The sequence below is a fragment of the Amphiprion ocellaris genome, chromosome 12, assembly GCF_022539595.1.
Source record: "Amphiprion ocellaris isolate individual 3 ecotype Okinawa chromosome 12, ASM2253959v1, whole genome shotgun sequence".
NCBI classification, from domain to species: Eukaryota; Metazoa; Chordata; class Actinopteri; family Pomacentridae; genus Amphiprion; species Amphiprion ocellaris.
In genome coordinates, this window is record NC_072777.1 from 3,567,929 (window position 1) to 3,589,192 (window position 21,264).

At 40.2% G+C, this 21,264-nt stretch overlaps 1 protein-coding gene across 4 annotated transcripts in view; it reads right to left on the reverse strand.

Moving 5' to 3' along the window:
* nhsl1b (NHS-like 1b) overlaps positions 1 to 21,264 on the reverse strand; it is a 134,810-nt gene that overhangs the window by 9,981 nt on the left and 103,565 nt on the right. For 3 of the 4 annotated variants that reach the window (XM_055016187.1, XM_055016188.1, XM_055016186.1), the window contains exons 2-3: positions 7,905 to 8,057; positions 889 to 1,016 (exon numbers count right to left, since the gene is read on the reverse strand). In XM_055016187.1, the coding sequence (XP_054872162.1) occupies positions 889 to 1,016; positions 7,905 to 8,057 (281 nt within the window). Of the gene's footprint in view, positions 1 to 888; positions 1,017 to 7,904; positions 8,058 to 13,818; positions 14,606 to 21,264 lie in introns of those variants that run through there. The other variant, XM_055016189.1, reaches the window with a different exon arrangement.

Consider the following 21,264-nt stretch of genomic DNA (forward strand, 5'->3'; position numbering starts at 1 on the left):
GGTTTTGGGGTTTCCAGAGATCCCCGTTTTTTTACTAAATTTGGACTTTATTGCTGGAAATATTTGAAGCTACAAAGTCATCTAGATCTAAGAGTGTATTAAAAAAAATGAAAACATGAAATATGAGACATGAACCCTCCTGTTGTCCTCATTTATGGCCACCAAAAAATATTGTTTCCTTGTCTGAAAAAAAAATCTAAAAATTCAGCAAAAAAATTCCCCAAATTTCTGAAAATTTGCAAAACCTTCAGGAAGGAAATTCCAATAATTCCTTAAAAGTTCCCTTAAAAGTTTTATTTTTAAAAAAAATCCCCCAAATTTGGCAAGAAAATTCTTGTAAATATTTTCAAAAAATTAGTAAAAATCTTCCAAAACAATCCTAAAAATATCTAAAGTGATTCCATATATATCAGTAAAACTTCTAATATTTTCTTTAAGAACAGTCACATAAAATCAAGAAAAATCCAGCAAAATTCACTGGATTTTGGTTGATTTTTTGTGAATGTCCTTAAGAAACAGTTTTAACATTTCTTTTTTTTCCACCAAAAAATGTTAAAATATTTCCCAAAAATGTTGAAAATGTGGACATCAGAAGTTTCATTGTGAAAATAGATTTTTTTTTTACATTTTCAAACTTTAAAACGGGTCAATTTTGACCCACAGGACAACATGAGGGTTAATGAAGCCAAACAGTAACTGTAATTACGTTCTGTTTAAGATGAAATGTGACACTTCCATTTGCAGCCACTAGAGGGCAGACAGACTCTGTGTGATTGACTGTGGTGCTGCTGAATCAAACCAGGCAGCAGCACCTGTTCAGACTGCAGAGGCTGCTACACCTGGACATGAAACATTTATACATCTTTACTCAGGTTTGAATATATGTACCTTCTTGTCAGTTTCATCGTCCTCATCCTCCTGCAGGCTGCTGCCAGACTGTACGGGGTCACAAAAGGTGGGACCCTGAGAGTAGTACTGGGAGCTCCGGAAGCCATCTTTCCTCAGCTTGTCACATTCTGCAGAGCGAAGGCAGAGAAACAAGAGTGAGGTTTGGATTAGGAAGCTCATCGGACGTCTCTGTGAAGAGAAACCACATTCAAGGAGGCAGGTTTCCTTTAATGTGGCAGAGGAACTTATCCATGATGAAGGAAATAATGTCAGTTTTTAGTTTCAGAGAGGCGTTGAATTATCGTGTTGGCGGGTCTAGTTGAACTGTACTCTGTTATACATAGAAGTGTTTCTGCAAGTTGGCAAAATTATTCAAGAGCACCAACAGCAGAATCGAGACCTCGAAAATGGAATAAAGGACTGTTGTACTAGACAGCATTAGTTTGAACATTTAAATACACTCAAAACAAACATTTACTTCAACACCTTAGAGGAACATACCAAGAAAAATCCAAACTGAGGCTACAGATATGATACATAAACTACAGGCCAGAAGTTTGGAAGCTGCTTCAAGTTTCTGTTCACGATGTCTTTCTTAAAGATGTAAAAAATAATAGAAACCAGTATGAATTCTATGGATTTTGGGATGTATCTACTGCTTTCATTGATATGCACCATTTTCCTCCATTTACCTTTAGCTGTACATTGATGCTACCAGACAATTGCTGAATAAATGGTTTAGTTTTCGAGCTGAGAAGATTTGCAAGAGACACAACTTCAGTGCAAAAGTTAAAAAAAAACAAATCCCAATTTGCATTATTCACTTTAGCTTGAGGGTTTGCATACAAAAATCCCAATAATTCTCAACTGTGTCCATATCTAGAAAGAAACAGCTGAGTAAAGAAACAAGAGCACAGATATAAACACCTCATAACTATAGTAAAAATCTATTCTGATGAGTGACTCTTTATATAATAATCATGTTTATTCTGTTGTACCGATGAAACTATCATCTTTCTTGAGTATAAATTAGATTTTGCTTCCAAACTTTTGGCCTGTAGAGTGTGTAATATATATTTAAATTATGGTTCAATAACACTGGAGTAGTAAGATGAATGTGTGAAATATTTACAGAGTAGTATTTATGGACTCCACGTAGTAGGAGATAGTATTTCATGTGAATATGTGCATTTTCCATCAGTCCCTGCTGGACGCCGCCAAGTGCTGCTCACACCTCCGATCGGCGCCACCTGCTGCGATGAGGTTGTGTGTGTGTGTGTGTGTGTGTGTGTGTGTGTAACCAGAGGAGGGGGTTTCAGTTTCAGTCTGTCACACACAGATGGCAGAACTGTCGCTCTCTCAGGGGGCATTCAGCACATCATCCTTCTCTTCCTCCGCCTCTTTGCAAATATCTTCCAGTGCATCCTTTGTTTAGTCTTTAAAAACCAATTATGCTTTATATCTTGAAGCCTGAGAGTTCAGCGGATCCAGAAAAGCAAACTGTAAGAGGGAATTTATGTACAAAAACATGAGAGACCACCGTCCATCTCCCTTAAATTGATGACCAGCTTTGTCTCCTGATTAATTCACATGTAAAAACCTCACATCTTCGGTCGTACCAAAGCACACTTGGCACCTCCGAGATGCAGCTTCTGATCCCTTTTATGTGCCGCTTATTTCCACAGCTAATTACGGCCTGTCTCCATGGAGAGGTACGCTGATGCATGTATAAAACCGTCACTTAATGGATCCTGATGGGGCTGGCAGAAAGTGTAACAATGAGCTGATGTGGTGGCGGCATGGAAGACGGGATTCAGGAAAAACCATGACGATAATGAGGACGGTGACGGGACGAGAACCCGCTCAGATGATTGGTGTCGCGTGATTGATAAAGTAAATAAGCCCTGAGTGCTGCTTGTTGCTAGGCAGAACAGGAGGGAGGGGACCGCTAAGTGATATGAGGGAAGACAAGCGGAAACAAACGAAGGGTGCTGTGGACAAAAACTGCATCAACATATGAACAGAGTGTACATATATGTATAATTTACAGCAGAGTGTCAATATAATTTGCTAATATTGGTTACTCTAAAACTCCAGATGCACAGTTTAGTGTCACCCAGATTATTTCATGTTTTCCATGAAAACTCACACTTTTATCCATGTGCTAACATAACTGCACAAGGGTTTTCTAATCATCAATGAGCCTTTCAACACCATTAACTAACACAATGTAGCATTAGAACACAGGAGTGATGGTTGCTGGAAATGTTCCTCTGTACCTCTATGGAGATATTCCATTAAAAATCAGCTGTTTCCAGCTACAAAAGTCATTTACCACATTAACAATGTATACACTGGATTTCTGATGCATTCGGTGTTATCTTCACTGAAAAAACTGCTTTTCTTTCAAAAATAAGGACATTTCTAAGTGACCCCGAACTTTTGAATGGTAGTGTGGATAAGACGTTATACAGAATAAAAATTTATTTTGTTTTTAAACTTGTCAACTTAACTGCTGGTGCCATTTTCGATGTGACGATGATAATTTGTGTGGCAAAAAGGAGTAAAAATTGTCCAAAACCAAATTTTCCTGAAACTGGACCAAAATGACCCAAAGAAATATCAAAAATGACTCAAATTTTCCCCAAAATGATTCAGAAATTTTGCCAAAAATCAGTTACAAACTGTCCAAAATGACTCAAAACTGGTCAAAAAGAACTCAGAAGTGGCAAAAATGAATAAAAATGGTCCTAAAACAGGACCAGAATGATGCAAAGAAATATCCTAAATTACTCAGATTTGTACAAAAGACCCCAGATTTGATCAAATGGATTTAAAATTGCCCAAAACGACTTAAAAAGTGTCTTAAATGTATGAAAAACTGACCAAAACTACTTCAAACTTGAAGCTGGCGATGCTGCTGGTGAGGGTGATTGTTAAACCATCTAGGTAAGGCTCACTGACATCAACTAATCAATCAGCTAATCAATACATCCACTAATGCAGAATTCCTGGGAGATTATCAGCAATAACTACACCCGCGTTACGTAACTTCCCTCATGTATTTCGACCTGTTGGCACGTTTTCTGGAGCTCACAAGCCGCCTGGAGCAGCGTCGCTTCCGAACACGAGCTGAAACACATGTGAGTGTTTGAAGGGAAGAGGATGCACACGGAACCATCTGACCGGTGATCGATTACTCTGCCGGCTCGTGTACGTAGCCATGGTGATGTTGATATGACTAGATCCACGTGCATCAGACTGGATCTGAGCTCGGTTTTTAAGTAATAATAATAATAGTAAACTGTATTCATATGACACCATTCCTCCTTAAAATAAAAGCACCTAATAATAGCATTTAACTGCCACATACAGCCTCTATAGGGCTGTGAGTTCGAACATAATTTATTTTTCTAAATTTGTCCATTAAACCCCCAGAAACATCTGTGTGGGCTCATTTTTAATTGCAGTATTAAGTCCTAAACCATGACTGGCTTAAGTAGAGAAAACTCAAAAATATCTTACATAAAATCAATCACAAAAGTAGAAAAAAAATGAAAGTGAAATTTCTTTGATGACTTATTTTTACAAAATAATAATAAAAAAAATCTATGTAATATATGTATTCAAATGTGTCTTACTTATATGGGTAAAAAAATGTGACTCCACATATTTACATTTTAAAATTGTGTCTATACTTGTTTCGTATCTGCTCTGTAAACACTGCCTGCAGTTCAGCCTAACACGTTTTCAGTTTTATTTATTTAACTGTTTTTCAAAGCTGAATCAGTAATGGCTTTACGGCTGCGTCGAGACACGCAGAATTTAAATTTTTTTTACAGAATCTGGTTCCTCCAAACAATTTTTGGCAAATATTTAAATAAATGAGGCATGTAGAGAAGTAGATCTAAGGACATATCCCGATTTTTAGCTTAGATTTGGTCATTTATCCCAACAAAACCAAAAAGTTGCATGTGCTTAGTTCAAGGTCTCTCAAAAAGTTGGAGATCTGACAGTTCTTCCTGTTTTTACAGCTTCTTGCTCTGGTAAATGGTCTAATTTTTTTTGCCATTTTTAAAATGCCTTTAGTTGGGCCACAGGTTTTGGGCTTCAAAGGGTTAACAGAGGTATGCTGATAGTATTTTTGTGTCAGATCACAGACTCCTTTAAAATATTTACCTAAAAATAAATCAAAACTTCATGCTCATTTCAGACATCTGCATGCACAAATTGGACTAAAATGTGAGTTGCTGGTGTAAAACAATAACGCAAAAATTGTGAAATAGTGAAATTATACACATGGACGACACAGCAGTGCTCATAAGTTTGCATACCCTGGCAGAATTAAAAAATATGTACCATTCTTTAATGAAAACATGAATGTTCAGAGCAAATACAATAAATAACTTTGATCACTAACCCTAAATTAAAGAAAAGCCTTTCCGTGACCAAACATATCTTCTAAAAAAAAAAAAAAAAAGCAATATTTCACAAATTTTGCCAGGATATGTAAACTGATGAGCACAACTATACATCTAAGATTAAGTTCATGCTGCATTTCTGACTGACTGAGGAGGGCAGCACACTGGACAGCCTGATAAGTCCTCAGCAGTGGATTTGTAGTAGGATCACAATCATGTGATCGTCAGCAGGCAGCTGATGTAGTGTTCACTTGTTGTCATGGTTACAGTGACGCTGTGCTGCTATCTCACAATGATACAGAAATCTTTAACAAATCCATGGATCCAGACTATAAGCTGCATCACTGCCAAAATCTAATCACTTGGTCCTTGTGTCATTTCTGACCTTCCCTGAAAATTTCATCCAAATCCATTAGTCTGTTTTTGAGTAAAGTTGCGAACCGACAGACAGACAGATGGACAAACCAACGGCAATTGTCATATAATAAGAAAACTCCACATCTACTGTATTTCTGCTGGTCTAAGCTACAGTTAGTAGCGTGACCTTCTCTCTTTCACGCTTCCTGGGAGTGGACAAGGAATTTAAGACCCATGGAGGCTTAAACGGACAGCACAGGTGCTCTCACTGGACACCTGTCGTCTTTCAGCTAAGACCCCTGGGGCTGGGCGGCGCTGACAAGGTGACAGGATGACAGGATGACAGGGTGACAGGGTGAGGAGGGGCTGCATTAATCCCAGCGCCCAGGTGGTGTTTATGGACCGAGCAGCATCAATATTGTAGGAAGGAATATGCAACAGCAACGGTGCAGGGGTCGAACAATGGGAAAGACAAAGAAAATGTGTGTGTGTGTGTGTGTGTGTGTGTGTGTGTGTGTGTGTGTGTGTGTGTGTGTGTGTGTGTGTGTGTAGGTGTGTGTGTGTGCATCAGGTTACCTCCCAGGTTATCTCCCTCCCTTTATCTCGCTGTCTTTTTTATCTGCCGCCACACAAGGCCACCCCACATTGTAAACAACAGTCTCTACTGTAACACAACACTTCTACACACACTGACAGCCCGAATACACACCCACGTGCATTTTCTCATACCTGCCTCCTAAACTCTTATCTGAGAAGCGAGTGGAAAACACACTTTTCCCAGGAAACCGTTTACAGGTATTTCCCCCATCATGTTCTGGGAAAGGTTTTTTTCAAAAGTCGTCACTCTGCTGAGACCTGAGTTGTGTTTGTGCGACAACAAGGCCGTCCTCTAATCGTACCGGACAAACAGGAAAGAAGAAAGAGGATCTGACACTGCTGTGTTGTTGGTTAAGCACAAATTACAAGTTCAGACCTTTGTACAGCGTTGTAGACAAACATGACCTTCTGAGTCCTTCACCTCGGTGACAAATGAGACGACGTCTAGCAGGTTTTTGTCGATTTAGGGGATTATAAATTGCACTTCTTTTGGTTTTTCTACAACTGATCCATTAAAACAAGATATTCAGACAGTCAGGTTGCTTTCTGAGGAATGACAAATGAATGTTCTTGCTAGTTCCTGCCATTTTATAGAATAATTAAACAGCAAATCTAGAAAATAAACAGCACATTAATTGCTAATGACTGTAGTGTAAAATGTCTATTCACATGCATTCATTTGGGAAACTATTTTGTCAACATACAAATGAGGTGCAATCCAAGCTGCAGGAGATCATGGAGAAGCCTCTGTCTTCATTTTTTGATGGCTTTTGTGTTTTATTTTGGAGGGTGGATTATTTTTACCACATAGGAGCACTGGACTCTATATTTATATGTACAATATTAGTCAAAAGTTTGGGGTCACGCAGACTATTTCATGTTTTCCATCAAAACTCACACTTTTATCCATGTGCTAACATAATTGCACAAGGGTTTTCTAATCATCAATGAGCCTTTCAACACCATTAGCTAACACAATGTAGCATTAGAACACAGGAGTGATGGTTGCTGGAAATGTTCCTCTGTACCTCTATGGAGATATTCCATTAAAAATCAGCTGTTTCCAGTTAAAATAGTCATTTAATGGTCGTGGATGTGTGAGAAATTAGCTCATTTGTTGGCTTGTCAGGAGGAGAAACCATCAGCAGCTTAAGTACAGGTGAAATTCCTGCAACTGTTAAATCTGAAGGCCATTTTACTGAATATATGTGACTTGTGAAATAGTCAAAGTGAGCAGATGGGCAGCTCGAATGATTCTATAACTTACATTTCCCTTCATATACCAAAGGCCGAAAATTTGGAAGCAACTTCAAGTTTCAAGAATTCTGTGGATTATTCACTTTAGCTGTTTGGTTTTTGAGAGTTTGCAGACGAAAATCCCAATAAATCTCAACTGTGTCCATAGAAATGTCTAGAAAGAAACAGCTGAGTAAAGAAACAAGAGTACAGATACAAATATCTGATAATTATAGTAGAAATCTATTCTGATGAGTGACTCTTTATATAATAATCATGTTTATTTTGTTGCACCAATGAAACTATGATCCTTTTTTTAGTACAGATCTGATCTTGCTTCCAAGCTTTTGTCCTCTAGTGTATGTCATTAGTATTTCTGTATTGTTTTTAACTGTTTAACTGTACCTCGCAGGGCGGTCTTCAGGTTGACTTTGGCCTGGCGGTGGAGGTCTTCTACGCAGGGCGGCCGGCTGCCTGGTAGGAAGACGTTCTCCTGCTGATGCCACGGAGCCGTGTAGTGAACCGTCCACTTGCTCTCCTCATCCAGGTTGGACACCGCTGCAAAGAGGACGTCGAGGAATTTAGTTCACCTGAAGTTTTATCAACCCCTTCTTTTATCAGAGCAGCAGTACACAACAACAGACAGCAGCGTAGTCAGAAAGCACACACAAATTGATGCACAAGATGATATAGACAACAAAAATCTGTAAATACGACCAACAACATGAAGACAAAACTGGTTGTGCAAGACTCATTCTTCACCTTTCTGGGAGCAATATCGCTTTCAAACTCACACAAAACAGCTATGGTTGCAACTTACCAGATTTTACATAGAAAAAATGGGAGTTTTATAAACTTTTCACCAATTTTGGGAAAGTGGTTCAAACTGAACGTCCTCTAAAGCAGGGTTTGTTTATATATGCAGAAGAAGAGGAAGGGGAAGCACATGGAGGTGTTTTGTACCGAGGTGTCAGTCTCCACACCGTCAACGTGACACTTATCTGAGACATCAGCCGGCCACACAAGTCAGAGGGGGAGGGAAGAAGTTGGAGGGAAGCAATGACTGAAGAATATCCAGCTCAAAAAATTCAAACTGACCACTGGAGACAAACAAGAAAAAGGCCTTTTCAGATTTCATGATCACTCATATGAGCAGGCCATACTTATCGTCACTTCACAAGCTTACTTTCAACATAAAACTTCTCTTTCGGGTGACACATTAAGGCCCCAAAAGACAAAGACAGCAGCCTTTTATACTTCTTTCTTTATTACATAGAACCCCTCCCTCAGCCAGATAGAATCAATACAAGATTATCATTATTCTGCTGAACTCTGCATCCTATCCAGACAATATCTCAGGAACTGAAGCTCATGCTGCCACCTTAAGTCACAGCATGTATAACAATGTGTTTTCTCACACTCTGCAGAATACTGGAGCTTACCAAGAGAGCGTATCCAAGCCAAAGTTGGTGATCGTGGATGCAGAATTATCTCCATTTAAGCGGCTGACATCTGATTGTCCCTGACCACAGCATGTCCATCTGAACTGTGAGGGAAGTCTGGACGGAGCAGCAGGAAAAAAGGGGGACGGATCACGGCAGTGGCTGGGAGTGTTTTTGTTTGAGGGGTTTTTCACAGGTGCAAATGAGGCTGCATGTCGAATGCGGGTATGCGGGAGTCGGGGGAGGACGGGTCGGAACGTGGGGCCTCCAGCTGCAAATGGGCTGTTAAACAAAGTGGGAGACGACGCAACCGCTTTGACATACAGAAAACCGCCAATATGTTTCAACGATGGCCGTCTCTAAAGCACCTCTGTGGGTTTTAACACCTAGAAAACCAGCAAACTGAGGGTCCAGGGTTTCAAGTGTGGAAAACCTGAGCTGGCTGTATTTACTCTGGAGATCTGCAGCTTGTGACTATTGGCACCGAAATGTTTCTGTAGTTCACTGATGAACGGGCAACAAACAGGAAGTTAGATACGTCTGCATCAGACAAGAAGAGATGTGAAAACTTTCTTCAACACAACACAATACCGAAAAAGATGCTTGGGCTAATTTAGGAACCGTGTCATCGCATAGTTCATCCATCAGAGCAGCTCTGATTTCATTATTAACAATACACTCAGCACAGACTGCAGCACATGTAGCAGAGTACAAGATGGTGGTGCGGAGTCAAGTGGTGTCTTTATGGCAATTTGGGAAAACTGAAAAGATTAAACATTGATCCCACCATTTTTCCTTTTCAATACAACTCAGACACATATTTAAATATCGGAAGATATATTGATATCAGAATGCTTCACTTCATAAAAAACGCATTGGCCCCCAAATCCACTATCTAGAAAATACACTACAGGCCAAAAGTTTGGAATCAAGCTCAAATTTGTGCAAATAAGATCATAGTTTCATTGGTATACTTTGAAACTAAATAAACATGATTAATATATAAAGACTCACTCATCAGAATAGATTTCTACTATAATTATCAGGTATTTGTATCTGTACTCTCTTTTCTTTACTCAGCTGTTTCTCTCTAGACATTTCTATGGACACAGTTGAGATTTATTGGGATTTTTGTCTGCAAACTCTCAAAAACCAAACAGCTAAAGTGAATAATGCAAACTATGATTTGTTTTTTACTTTTGCACTGAAGTTGTGACTCTTGCACATCTTCTCAACCCTAAAACTAAGCCCTTCTTTTCTTCTGTTGACATTTATCCAGTGGTTGTCTGGCAACATCAATGCATGCATAAAGGTAAATGGAGGAAAATGGTGCATATCAATGAAAGCAAAGTCTGATCATGCAGTAAATACATCCCAAAATCCACAGACTTCATACTGTTTTTTATTATTTTTGCCTTTTTAATAAAGATGTTGTGAACAGAAACTTGAAGTTGCTTCCAAACGTTTAGCCTGTAGTGTATGTTTATTCATTTCTTTGTTAGTTTCTGCATTTCTGCTGCCACCTACAAGCATTTGTCGCATGCTCTACTATGTTAGAGCACAAATACCATATACAGACTGCAAACCTGGGTTTAAAAAGTTATTTTTTTACAAGCTGCAACAATCACATGGTTGAGATGTGAAATACAAGCAAAGGAATCCAGACCTCAATCTGCTACAACCATATCTTCCCTTCTAAAGATGTCACATGAAGCTAATTTAACAGACAAGAAAAGCCACAGATGTCCCATAACTGAGGGGGGTCATTGAAAGCCTACAAAACCTACTGATAGCTGCATGTGCCAGCAGCGAGGCGGTGTGTAAATGTAGTGTCGCTGTGATTATCTCCTCATGGTGCTGTCATGCTGCCTCACAGCGTGCCTGAGCTGGCAATCAAACTCATCACGAGGCCAAACTCTGGACTGGAGAGCTGCACGAGATGGACACGCAAAACTGTACAGGAAAACTTACACGGACGCTGACAGAATCTGAACTGAATTTGAACGCAACAAGCTTGTTTGTCACCACATCCCAAAACTAGAGAGGCATCCAGAGAGCGCAGTCCTCCTTATGGCATTGTCAGAAATTCAGCCTTTTTTATTTTTATTCTTTTTAGAAATGCAGGATTTGTTTATTTATTATTTATTGATGATCAGAAATCAAGGCAACATAGAATGTGGCCATTTAATATACACTACCGTTCAAAAGTTTAGGGTCACTTAGAAATGTCCTTATTTTTGAAAGAAAAGCAGTTTTTTTCCAATGATGTTAACATTAAATGAATGATAAATCCAGTCTAGACATCGTTAATGTGGTAAATGACTATTGTAGCTGGAAACAGCTGATTTTTAATGGAATATCTCCATAGAGGTACAGAGGAACATTTCCAGCAACCATCACTCCTGTGTTCTAATGCTACATTGTGTTAGCTAATGGTGTTGAAAGGCTCATTGATGATTAGAAAACCCTTGTACAGTTATGTTAGCACATGGATAAAAGTGTGAGTTTTCATGGAAAACATGAAATTGTCTGGGTGACCCCAAACTTTTCAACGGTAGTGTAGATGTACCCACAACAAAATGATGTTGCACTGAGCACAAGCATGTGTTATGTGTACGTTATGTATGGATACTGAATCAAGTGACCTAAATATGTAGCAGGTGGCAGGAATTGATGGGACTCAGAAACACCCCCACAATTTAATCAATTGTTCCTTGGGTCATTTCCAATGGATAAGTCCCAATAAGTCCGCAGCGGTGGATTTGTAGTAGGATCACAATCATGTGATCATCAGCAGGCAGCTGATGTAGTGTTCACTTGTTGTCATGGTTACAGTGACGGCATGCCACTATCTCACAATGATACAGAAATCTTTACCAATCTGTGGATCCAGACTATAAGCTGCATCACTGCCAAAATCTAATCACTTGGTCCTTGTGTCATTTCTGAATTTCCCTGGAAATTTCATCCAAATCTGTTAGCCATTTTTAAGTAATGTTGCTAACAGACAGACAGACAGATGTACGCCGATCATCACATCCACGACCAGTCAAAAGTTTGGACACACCTTCTCATTCAGTGCTTTTTATTTATTTGCATTATTTTCTACATTGTAGATTAATACTGAAGTTTTTGGTTTACAACATAATTCCCTATGTATTCTTTTACAGTTTTAATGTCATCAGTATTAATCTGCAATGTATAAAATAACTAAAAACCACAGAATGAGAAGGTGTATCAGAGCTTTTAACTGCTAGTGTAAGTCCACCACGTTCCTTGGCAGAGTAATAACACTCACTGATCCTGAATTTTTAAAGCGAGGTTTAGGTCCTTAAAAAAGCTGAAAAGTGTACCTACCGCATTTGTTTTAAACACCATTTTAAATGTTGTTTTTCTCCCACACATCCAGCACAGGTAGCCCCTCCCCTTTACACTCCTTTCTGACTTTGAATAGACCTCAGTGAGGCTATAGGCGGACCAAGGACACTGGGACTATGGACACAAAGCCTGTATTGTCCCTCTGCATCAGTCTCCACATCAGGCCTTTCAGTGCCACAATACCCCGCTAGGTCCTCCACACACACGCACGCACGCACGCACGCACGCACGCACGCACGCACACACACACACACACACACACACACACACACACACACACACACACACACGACTGTGGTGCGAAAGTCTTTCAGAAGTCCACTAATCCCTCTATCCATTGACATCCCGGCTTTCTCTACACTGACAAACAACAGGCTGAGAGGAAAACTGAAAAATGCAAAAGGCTGCAACCTCTGGAAGATACATCAGCACGTACACACACACACACACACACACACATTGCTGCTATAATCAATACCAATGATCAACTTGTATTGGCAAGATCTACGTTTATCCTGAACTGGGTCCCCGTCGACCAACACTGAATATTGACTTTCAAACATGATAGTTTGAGTGTTTTTATGTGAGTTTTTTCAGATGTTCACACAGTATTCCTTTAAAACAGGTCAAAGCAGAGCTGAAGGAAATTATGGGACATTTTTCCTCCTGGTAGATTTACTACACTAATATCCCTGCCGTTTTTTTTAACCCTTATTTAACCTTTTCCCCAAATTGACTCCTGACCTGACAGCTTGTGCACCCTTAATTTTCCCAACAACATTCAGTCTCCACTGACTACGCAGACTCTCTGGGGGTCTCTAACGAGCCGGAAAACTCAACGATGAAGGTCCAAAGTGGCTTGGCTAAGGAGCAAACTGCAGGCATGTGCAAGATTTCCGGATAAGATTGGAGATTTACAGAAACGCTGAGGCAATGATTAACAAAATCTCCTGTGCCTCAACTCCAGCACACACACGGGTTATAAATAAACCTGACACTGAAGTCTTGCCCTGCATCAAGCACGCCTTTGTTTCATCCTCACGTGCGTAATTCATTGATAAAATAAGAGCCTTGCAACGTTAACTAATCGTCTTAACCTTAATCTACGCAGCACACAGACCCAGTGCACTTTCCTTCAATGTGGAGCCGAAACATGAGATTTTAAGGTGAAGTTTGGGAAACTGTCTCTAATAAAGTCCCTCCATTTGTCACCTTTGGGTCATTTAGTGTTGTGAAGTCTTGGCCTGATGGTTACCTGGTAACAGGGTGCAACAGACGGTCGAGGCTGGGCTCAGCAGTGCAACCACAGGAAAGCAGGAGTTGCAATAAAACCATTTAAAAAAAAAACCCTTAAAGGTGGCATGTGGACACTTTTGACACAGAAAAGCCTGAATTAAACTGCTGAATTTAGTTTAGATAACAGACAATCTGACAATTCCTGATGCATTTCTTGTAGTTTTAATGCAGAAAATAGCACCAAAATACTTAAAAGATCTCACCCTTCCTTTTGAAGTACTTGATTACGGATTTCAACGAGGTCCCGATGAACACCATTATTCCGGTTGAGTGTATATATCCCTCTCTTTAAAAAAAAAAAAAAGTGCCCCAGTCGGGCGTGAAAATCCTGACAAATCCTGGGAATATGAGAGAGAGAAGACAGGATGAAGGCGGCGGTGCTCCTCCACTCACATCCTCACTATTCAGCGACTCGGCTGTGAGTGTATCTGAGCGTCTACTATGCCGACAATAAGTCTCTACGCCTATCTGTCCCTCTAAACACTCCCCCCTCAGGCAGTCCAGTCCTCGGAGACAAACACACCCACAGCAGGAGGGGTGTAGGACCGGCCCCTCTGCTCCGCTGTGCTTTGGTTACCAAGGAGTTCTGGCTGCCTTTATTTCTCACCATCACTCATTCCCTCTCATCGCTGTCCTCATCGCCTGAGATGGAGCTGAAACTTTTATCGTCACAGTGTTGAGATTTTCCATCCCATCTTCCGCCTTCTTTTCTTTCCACGCCACTTTCTACCCACGAAAAAGAGAATCCCCAGGAATATTTAAGCATCTAATTAAACTATGAGCCACCTCTGCAGAACAATCTTGTACATCCTTGAGCTTTTCACGAGGTTTTCTCAGGAGGTTTCAGCTTCTACCTGCGAGTAAAAAGTGACACCAATCCACCAATGTTTGTCTCATTTAAGGTTTCATTCCGAGTTTTCAGCTGAAGTGCCCCCACATGTGGATTTCATGTATTTTTCGTTGATTTTACGTGTGTTTATATCAACCCTCCGTCCTCTGCCGATCATTCCCAGCCTGCTGTGCGCACATGGTTGCAGAATCTGTGCCGCATAAATATAGAGCACATACAATCGTCCCATTGTCCAATCCGCTCACAATCTATCATGCACACACTCCAGCGCCCACCCATTCAAACGCACACATCTCCACAAGGGCAGGACAGCCCCTCCTTTTGTGACCGTATTTTATTTCAACCAAAATGGATGAAGGGTGGAGGGAGGGGGGGATGCAACCAGAGCTTGAATGGGGCTGCAAATGATCCTTGAATCTGTGGGTAAAAAGGTTTTTTTGGGGGTTTTTTTTTGGTCCCCTCCCCTCACTGCCTTCCTCCTGCTTGTTCATCTGAACCTTTAGTGCATCGCTGAAGTGCTGCACAAGTGATGCACACGACAGAATTTTACTCATTTAGCCATATTTGTTCATGTTTAGCGGCATTCATTGTTGCCGCGCAGTCTACTGAATGCTGTGAAGTGTCTCTTCGCACATTTGCGGGTTGCGCTTGTCCTTGAATTTGGAAGCCTTGAATGCAGGCTGTTGGAATTTCTACACGTTTTTTCATAAAATCAGGTTCCACAAGGACGTTGTAGAAAACTGTGTGTAAGTACAGGGTTTGGGAGCAGAGTGGTCTAACCCACTTTATGTCATTTTGGAGAAAAATGGGTTCAAAGCTTTGCGTTTTCCAGACTGAACTAACATCGGAAGTGTCGCTGTAATGTTATATTTGGGTTGTTGGTTAGACCACTTTGCCCCTAAAATCTAAAAATATTACAAAATTATATAAAACTCAGGATTTTTTTTGTGGGTTAGACCATTCTGCTTCAAATGCCCTCAATTATCTGTCAACTTCATCAAAAGCTCTTGTTAAAATGTTTCAAACTTGGATTTAGTGCTGTGATTTCACTGAGTTTTTGTCTTTTATACATAATGCTACAAGTTAATATATTACAATCTATAGTAATCAAAATTTATGGTTTAGTAGGTTACAGGAAGCCTCCAAAACCACTATGAAGTTATCATAACCTTTCACCAATAACAACAAATCCATTCATTTGACAAACTGAGAAATGTCTGGCACACGTAAAACTGTTTCTGATCAATTAGTAGATGAGCAGAAAAATGTACACTACCGATCAAAAGTTTGGGGTCACCCAGACACAAGGGTTTTCTAATCATCAATGAGCCTTTCAACACCATTAGCTAACACAATGTAGCATTAGAACACAGGAGTGATGGTTGCTGGAAATGTTCCTCTGTACCCCTATGGAGATATTCCATTAAAAATCAGCTGTTTCCAGCTAGAATAGTCATTTACCACGTTAACAATGTCTACACTGGATTTCTGATTCATTTAATGTTAGCTTCATTGAAAAAAAATGCTTTTCTTTCAAAAATAAGGACATTTCTAAGTGGCCCCAAACTTTTGACAGGTAGTGTACGTATCAAGCAATTAAGCCTGCTGTTTTTCTATTGCTGTTTTTATATCACTGTAAGATGAGTTCCAAGTTGTTTAAACAGACCAACTATGAGGTTCGATCAGAAAGTTCTCTGACTGTGCCTTTACAAAGCAAAAACTAGACATAATTTAAATTTGGCCACCGTCCCCGTTGGAGTAATGTGCAGAGAAACACCACTGCCAGCTCTCCTGCCACTCTTGGCATCACTCCCTGGAAGTCTACTTCTGGACGCATGTCAAGCACCATCTGCACTCAACCTCCTCCACCGAGTCACAACAGCAAACCCTCCACTTCTCTGGGGGACCGAATTATGGTGCATAATTTCTTAAATGTCGCAAAAAACGAGTGTTCTTTCTGCATATGAAGTGGCCTCTCCAAAATCGGAGATTGGGCTGTTGCACTGTGACCAATGCCGTTTGGTCTCTGGGTCGTAGCCACAGACCCATCTATAACACACTAACACAGGTTCTGATGTTGAACGTTTTGCACCTGTTGCATGCACGTGATCAAAGTGCATGCAACAGAAACCAAACTTCTTATCGGATTTCATAAACGATATAAATTCTGCAAATTTGTAACAGTAATTTTCACTATTTTTTGACAACTTACCGACCTAAAGAGTGATCAACTAATCAAATAACAATTACCCACCGATAAAAGTCCCATAATAAAATCATCTTTAATCGCAATCCTGCATTTATCTGCAGACTTGGAACAATATTGAGATATTTAAATCGGATGTAAAGGTCAGCGTGTCCATCTGAAAGTTTTAAATCAAAGTCTGTCCCCATGTTTCATGAGTGGCTTCTGTTTGGGCTTACATCTCGTTCTGCTCGGCACGTGTACAGTATTAGGATAATTTATGCAGACTGCTCTCATTAAAAAGCCTATTGTTGTCAGGCCAGAGCCGACAGACACACTGGATGACAGACAGGTCAACATCTCTATCCGCCGAAGGAGGCCTGCAAATCTAGGCCACCTCTAGGATTAGGGATATCCATTCAGCCATACGTCCTTCCTCAGTGAAGAATGGAAGCCCCTGCTGTCCCCCTCCACCCCCGCACAGACAATATCAATCTTTCATATGTCCATACTTTAAGCAGCGTAGGAAGGAAGCGTACACACTCGGTGGACTCGGGGAAAAAAGCCTATTTGGAAGGACAAGCACAAGAGATTAAGATGTTAATGATTAAAGGAATCTTTTTTAATACAGGGAATAAACTGTAATTACTTAAGCTGAGCAATATTGGTGTTCTGTTTTCATTGCAACCTATTTGCAATCCTTTAAGTAACTTATTAGCACACATCATAGGACTGCAAATAGCTGCTGTAAATATCAATGTTCTTTTCCATGATTAATGAATTATTCATTTGGCCAATGAAATGCTAACAAATCAGTAAGGCTGGCCTGAATAGCAATTTCTGGACTCCGGCTATTTGACCCCGATTAATGACGAATATCCGAATATCCGGTTCGGTTTGGAACGTCCAACGGGGGCACAGACGAATTGACGAGTCGAATACCGATCGTGCGACATCATCTGACGGGGGGGGGGGGGGGCAATCCGAATATTCGGATTTCAAAATACATATTCGGATACCACCGTCATGACCGAATATTAGGATATTCGAGTCCAGCTCTACAAATCAGAAGATATCCGCTCCCAGATTTCCAAGATAGAATGTCTTGCTTTGTCCAAACAACAAACCAGAATCCATAGATATTGAATCCACTATCATAGAGTAAAAACTAGAAAATACCCACATTTTCCAAAGCATAGTCAGTAAATTTTAGCTTGAAAAACGCCTATCAGCATGGATTTCTTGCAACATTTTCTCAGAAACAGAAACCAAAAGTCGTTCCTTGAGATAATCACAGCCGTCTCTGATTGCGTCGTCATTAACCCACCTAATTATTATCAACCGATGCTACAACCGGCGACACCTTTGAGCGTGTAATTATATTCAACACAAAAATCCAAACACATGTTCATTAGTATCAATCCGTATGTCGAGACAGCAGTTATCTCTGATTGTAACAGAAGCAGCTTGTTCATGTCGGAAGGTGGTGATGCAAAGGAAAGGAAAAATGAGAAATCATTGAGCTCGATGTTAATTGGATGTTGTAATTAAGACTCACTAATGAATGTGGCAAATTAATCGGACGGAGATTGATGAGAGACTCCTGCTCTTCCTCCTGTCGCTGCTTTCTTTGTCTTTCTCATCCTGTTTTAACACCACGTCTGGATCTCCACACCTGACTTTTATTTTCTGAATTTATCTCCTATTCCCTCTAGATTCAGTTCTATCACTCTGATCAGTCCCCAAGACACACTCACCTCCCCTTCATCTGACAGCTTTTATTTCTCTAATTGGACTTTTGAAGACGAAGCTAAGCTGACCCGCTAAAACCCTTCAACTCTCCTGATCCGCTAGCATCAAATCTCTCTCCTTCTGTCAATCCTCACTTTTCTTTTCTTTCTCCTTTTTTCCTTTTTTGACGTGAGCGCTTTCATGACTGCCTGCATTGATTTTTACGCTCCCATCTCTCTTTTTCTTCCATGTTTGGGCTCCGACCCGCACACCTTCCCCTCGGTAAAACCTGCCAGGTGGAGATAAGCAGGGAAATGAGAGAAGAAAGTATTTGTTTAACACATGAGAGCACACAAACATTTCGTGTAAGTGCAGCGTTGTGGAAAGCACAAAGTCCCAGAGCTGTCAAGAAGTCGCTAGAACTGAACACATGAACGGACTGAAACACAGACAGGATTTATCACCTGAAGGTCACCAGTTTGAACCCGTGAACTTCAGAACAAAAATATTTTCTTTAGCAATAAAATGTGAACAAGGCATGATCATTCAAGTCAATGTTCTTAAAATTATTTTATTTTGAGATTTACACTACAGGCCAAAAGTTTGGAAGCAAGATTAAATTTGTACAAAAAAAGGCCATAGTTTCATTGGTGCAACAAAATAAACGTGATTATTATATAAAGAGTCACTCATCAGAATAGATTTTTACGATAATTATCAGGTATTTGTATCTGTACTCTTGTTTCTTCACTCAACTTTTTCTTTCTAGACATTTCTGTGGTAGTTATAGAGACACAGTTGAGATTTACACTGAAGTTGTGACTCTTGTAAATCTTCTTAGCTCTAAAACTAAACCCTTCCTTTCTTTTGTTGTAATTTATTCAGCAATTGTCAGGTAACATCAATGTACACCTAAAGGTAAATGGAGGAAAATGGTACATATCAATGAAAATAAAGTCTGATCATGCAGTAAATACATCCTAGAATCCATAGAATTCATGCTGGTTTTTATTATTTTTACCTTTTTAAGAAAGACATTGAGAACAGGAACTTGAAGTTGCTGTCCAAATGTTTGGCCTGCAGTGTATGTGCTGAATTTCTTTCCACTTAAAAAAAAATAATTTGTTTAGAAACTGCAATAATTTGTTGTAATAGTGCCGTTTCTTCCTCCTGACACGTTTTTACTCACTGTTCGCTCATTTTCCACCACAATTGAAAAGTCCTGTACCTCTGCGGAAACAGCACAACCATGACTACACAGAAATCCAAAACTTTGTCTTTTGTGCAGGACAATGGCATACATCATTAAAAAAGAAAAAAACAAAAAACTGTACAACATTATTCTGCAGTTCATCTGAAAAGTCCCTGAATTTTTGTCACATTACTTTTAATCACAGCTGAGTAATATGTAGCTTCCCAGTTACGCTAAGGAGTGCAGAATTTTTTCTTTTTTACACAATTTGGTTAGAGAAAATGGTTTATTTCTGACAATATTTTTAAATGAGAAATGTAGAATAAAGTCCATCCATCCATTTTCTATACACTTCTTCATCCTCATTAGGGTCCAGGGGGACTGGACTCCATCCCAGCTGACTGAGGATGAAGGCAGGGGTTGTAGCTTTGCAGATTTTTTTTAAAGACAACATGCTGTTCAGCAGGTCTTGATGTTCAGAAGATTAAACAGGAAATATAGTACAAAAAGCCCTAAAATATGAATGCTGCACCATCTTTCATCATCCCTCCTCTTCCAGCTTTTTCTGTGAATGAATATCTATAATTTAACACACGTAGAGCAACATACTGGTGTTCTCATCATCCCTTCCCCCCCTTTCTTTCATCCCTACATCTCTGTGAATGAAAGCGTAACATCGGGGGTCAATGGGAATCCGATCGCTTTGCTCTTCTCTGAGATGTAGAGCAAGACATGAATAATCTATCAGCAGTGAGTGAGGGGGGAGAGAAGCAGTGAAGAGGAAGCTAGTTTGGCTCCATCAAGGTTGTGATCAATGCAGTTAAGAACTGCTTAAACCATCGGTTGATTTAAATAAATTCCTACTGTGACATTGTGAACAGGGTAAATTAAACCTGCAGGATAGCACTGATGGGGTGGTTTCGCTGTGGAGATGATTCCCTACAACACTCGTAAAAAGGCAATTAAGCAAAGTTAAACTTCAAACTCTCTCCTGAATAAACACACCGACTCTCCCCCTGAAGCCGAGGTGATGGAGAGGCGAGGCTGAGCAAACAAGCTGCCATAACTGTTTTCTCTGGAGCTAATGATTCTAGCATGAGGTGAAGTTCCCGCGCACACAAACGCATTCAGTTCAGCAAACTCCCGCACTTGCTGATTGACCTTTAAGTGACACTCAGGAAACTCTGCAAACTCTGGCTGTCTCCTCCTCAGCCCTCCTGTCCGACTCCCTCCGTCTCTTGTCTTCTTTCTTTTTTTGCACTTCTGTCTGAGGTTACTGGGTGACTCCAGTCCTCCCCCACACACTCATATGCTCTTTCCATCTGACCTGCTCCATTGAAGCAGCTGGGATTCCATCACAAACAATGCATCGGCGGCGTATTTGCATGATATCGGGGTTAAAAACAAGACAGAAATGCCGATTATGCACCTAAAGCAACTGGATCGGCTCCAAATAAGTCATTTCTAGTGCAAAACTTTGCGTGTTTGATGGGGATTTTGAAAGATACAATAATTAGCCTGTGATTTTAACCCAGTGGAAGCTCACTCCCTGTGTCTGTGTGGACATTTTCTTTACACCAAACCAAAAGGTTTCACCAGCTGCTTACAGCATAAAATTCAATCCAAGTAAAATCAACTCAGCAGTGTGGATTGTTGTTCTGAATGAAAGGCAGTGGGGCCTCCCTCCATGG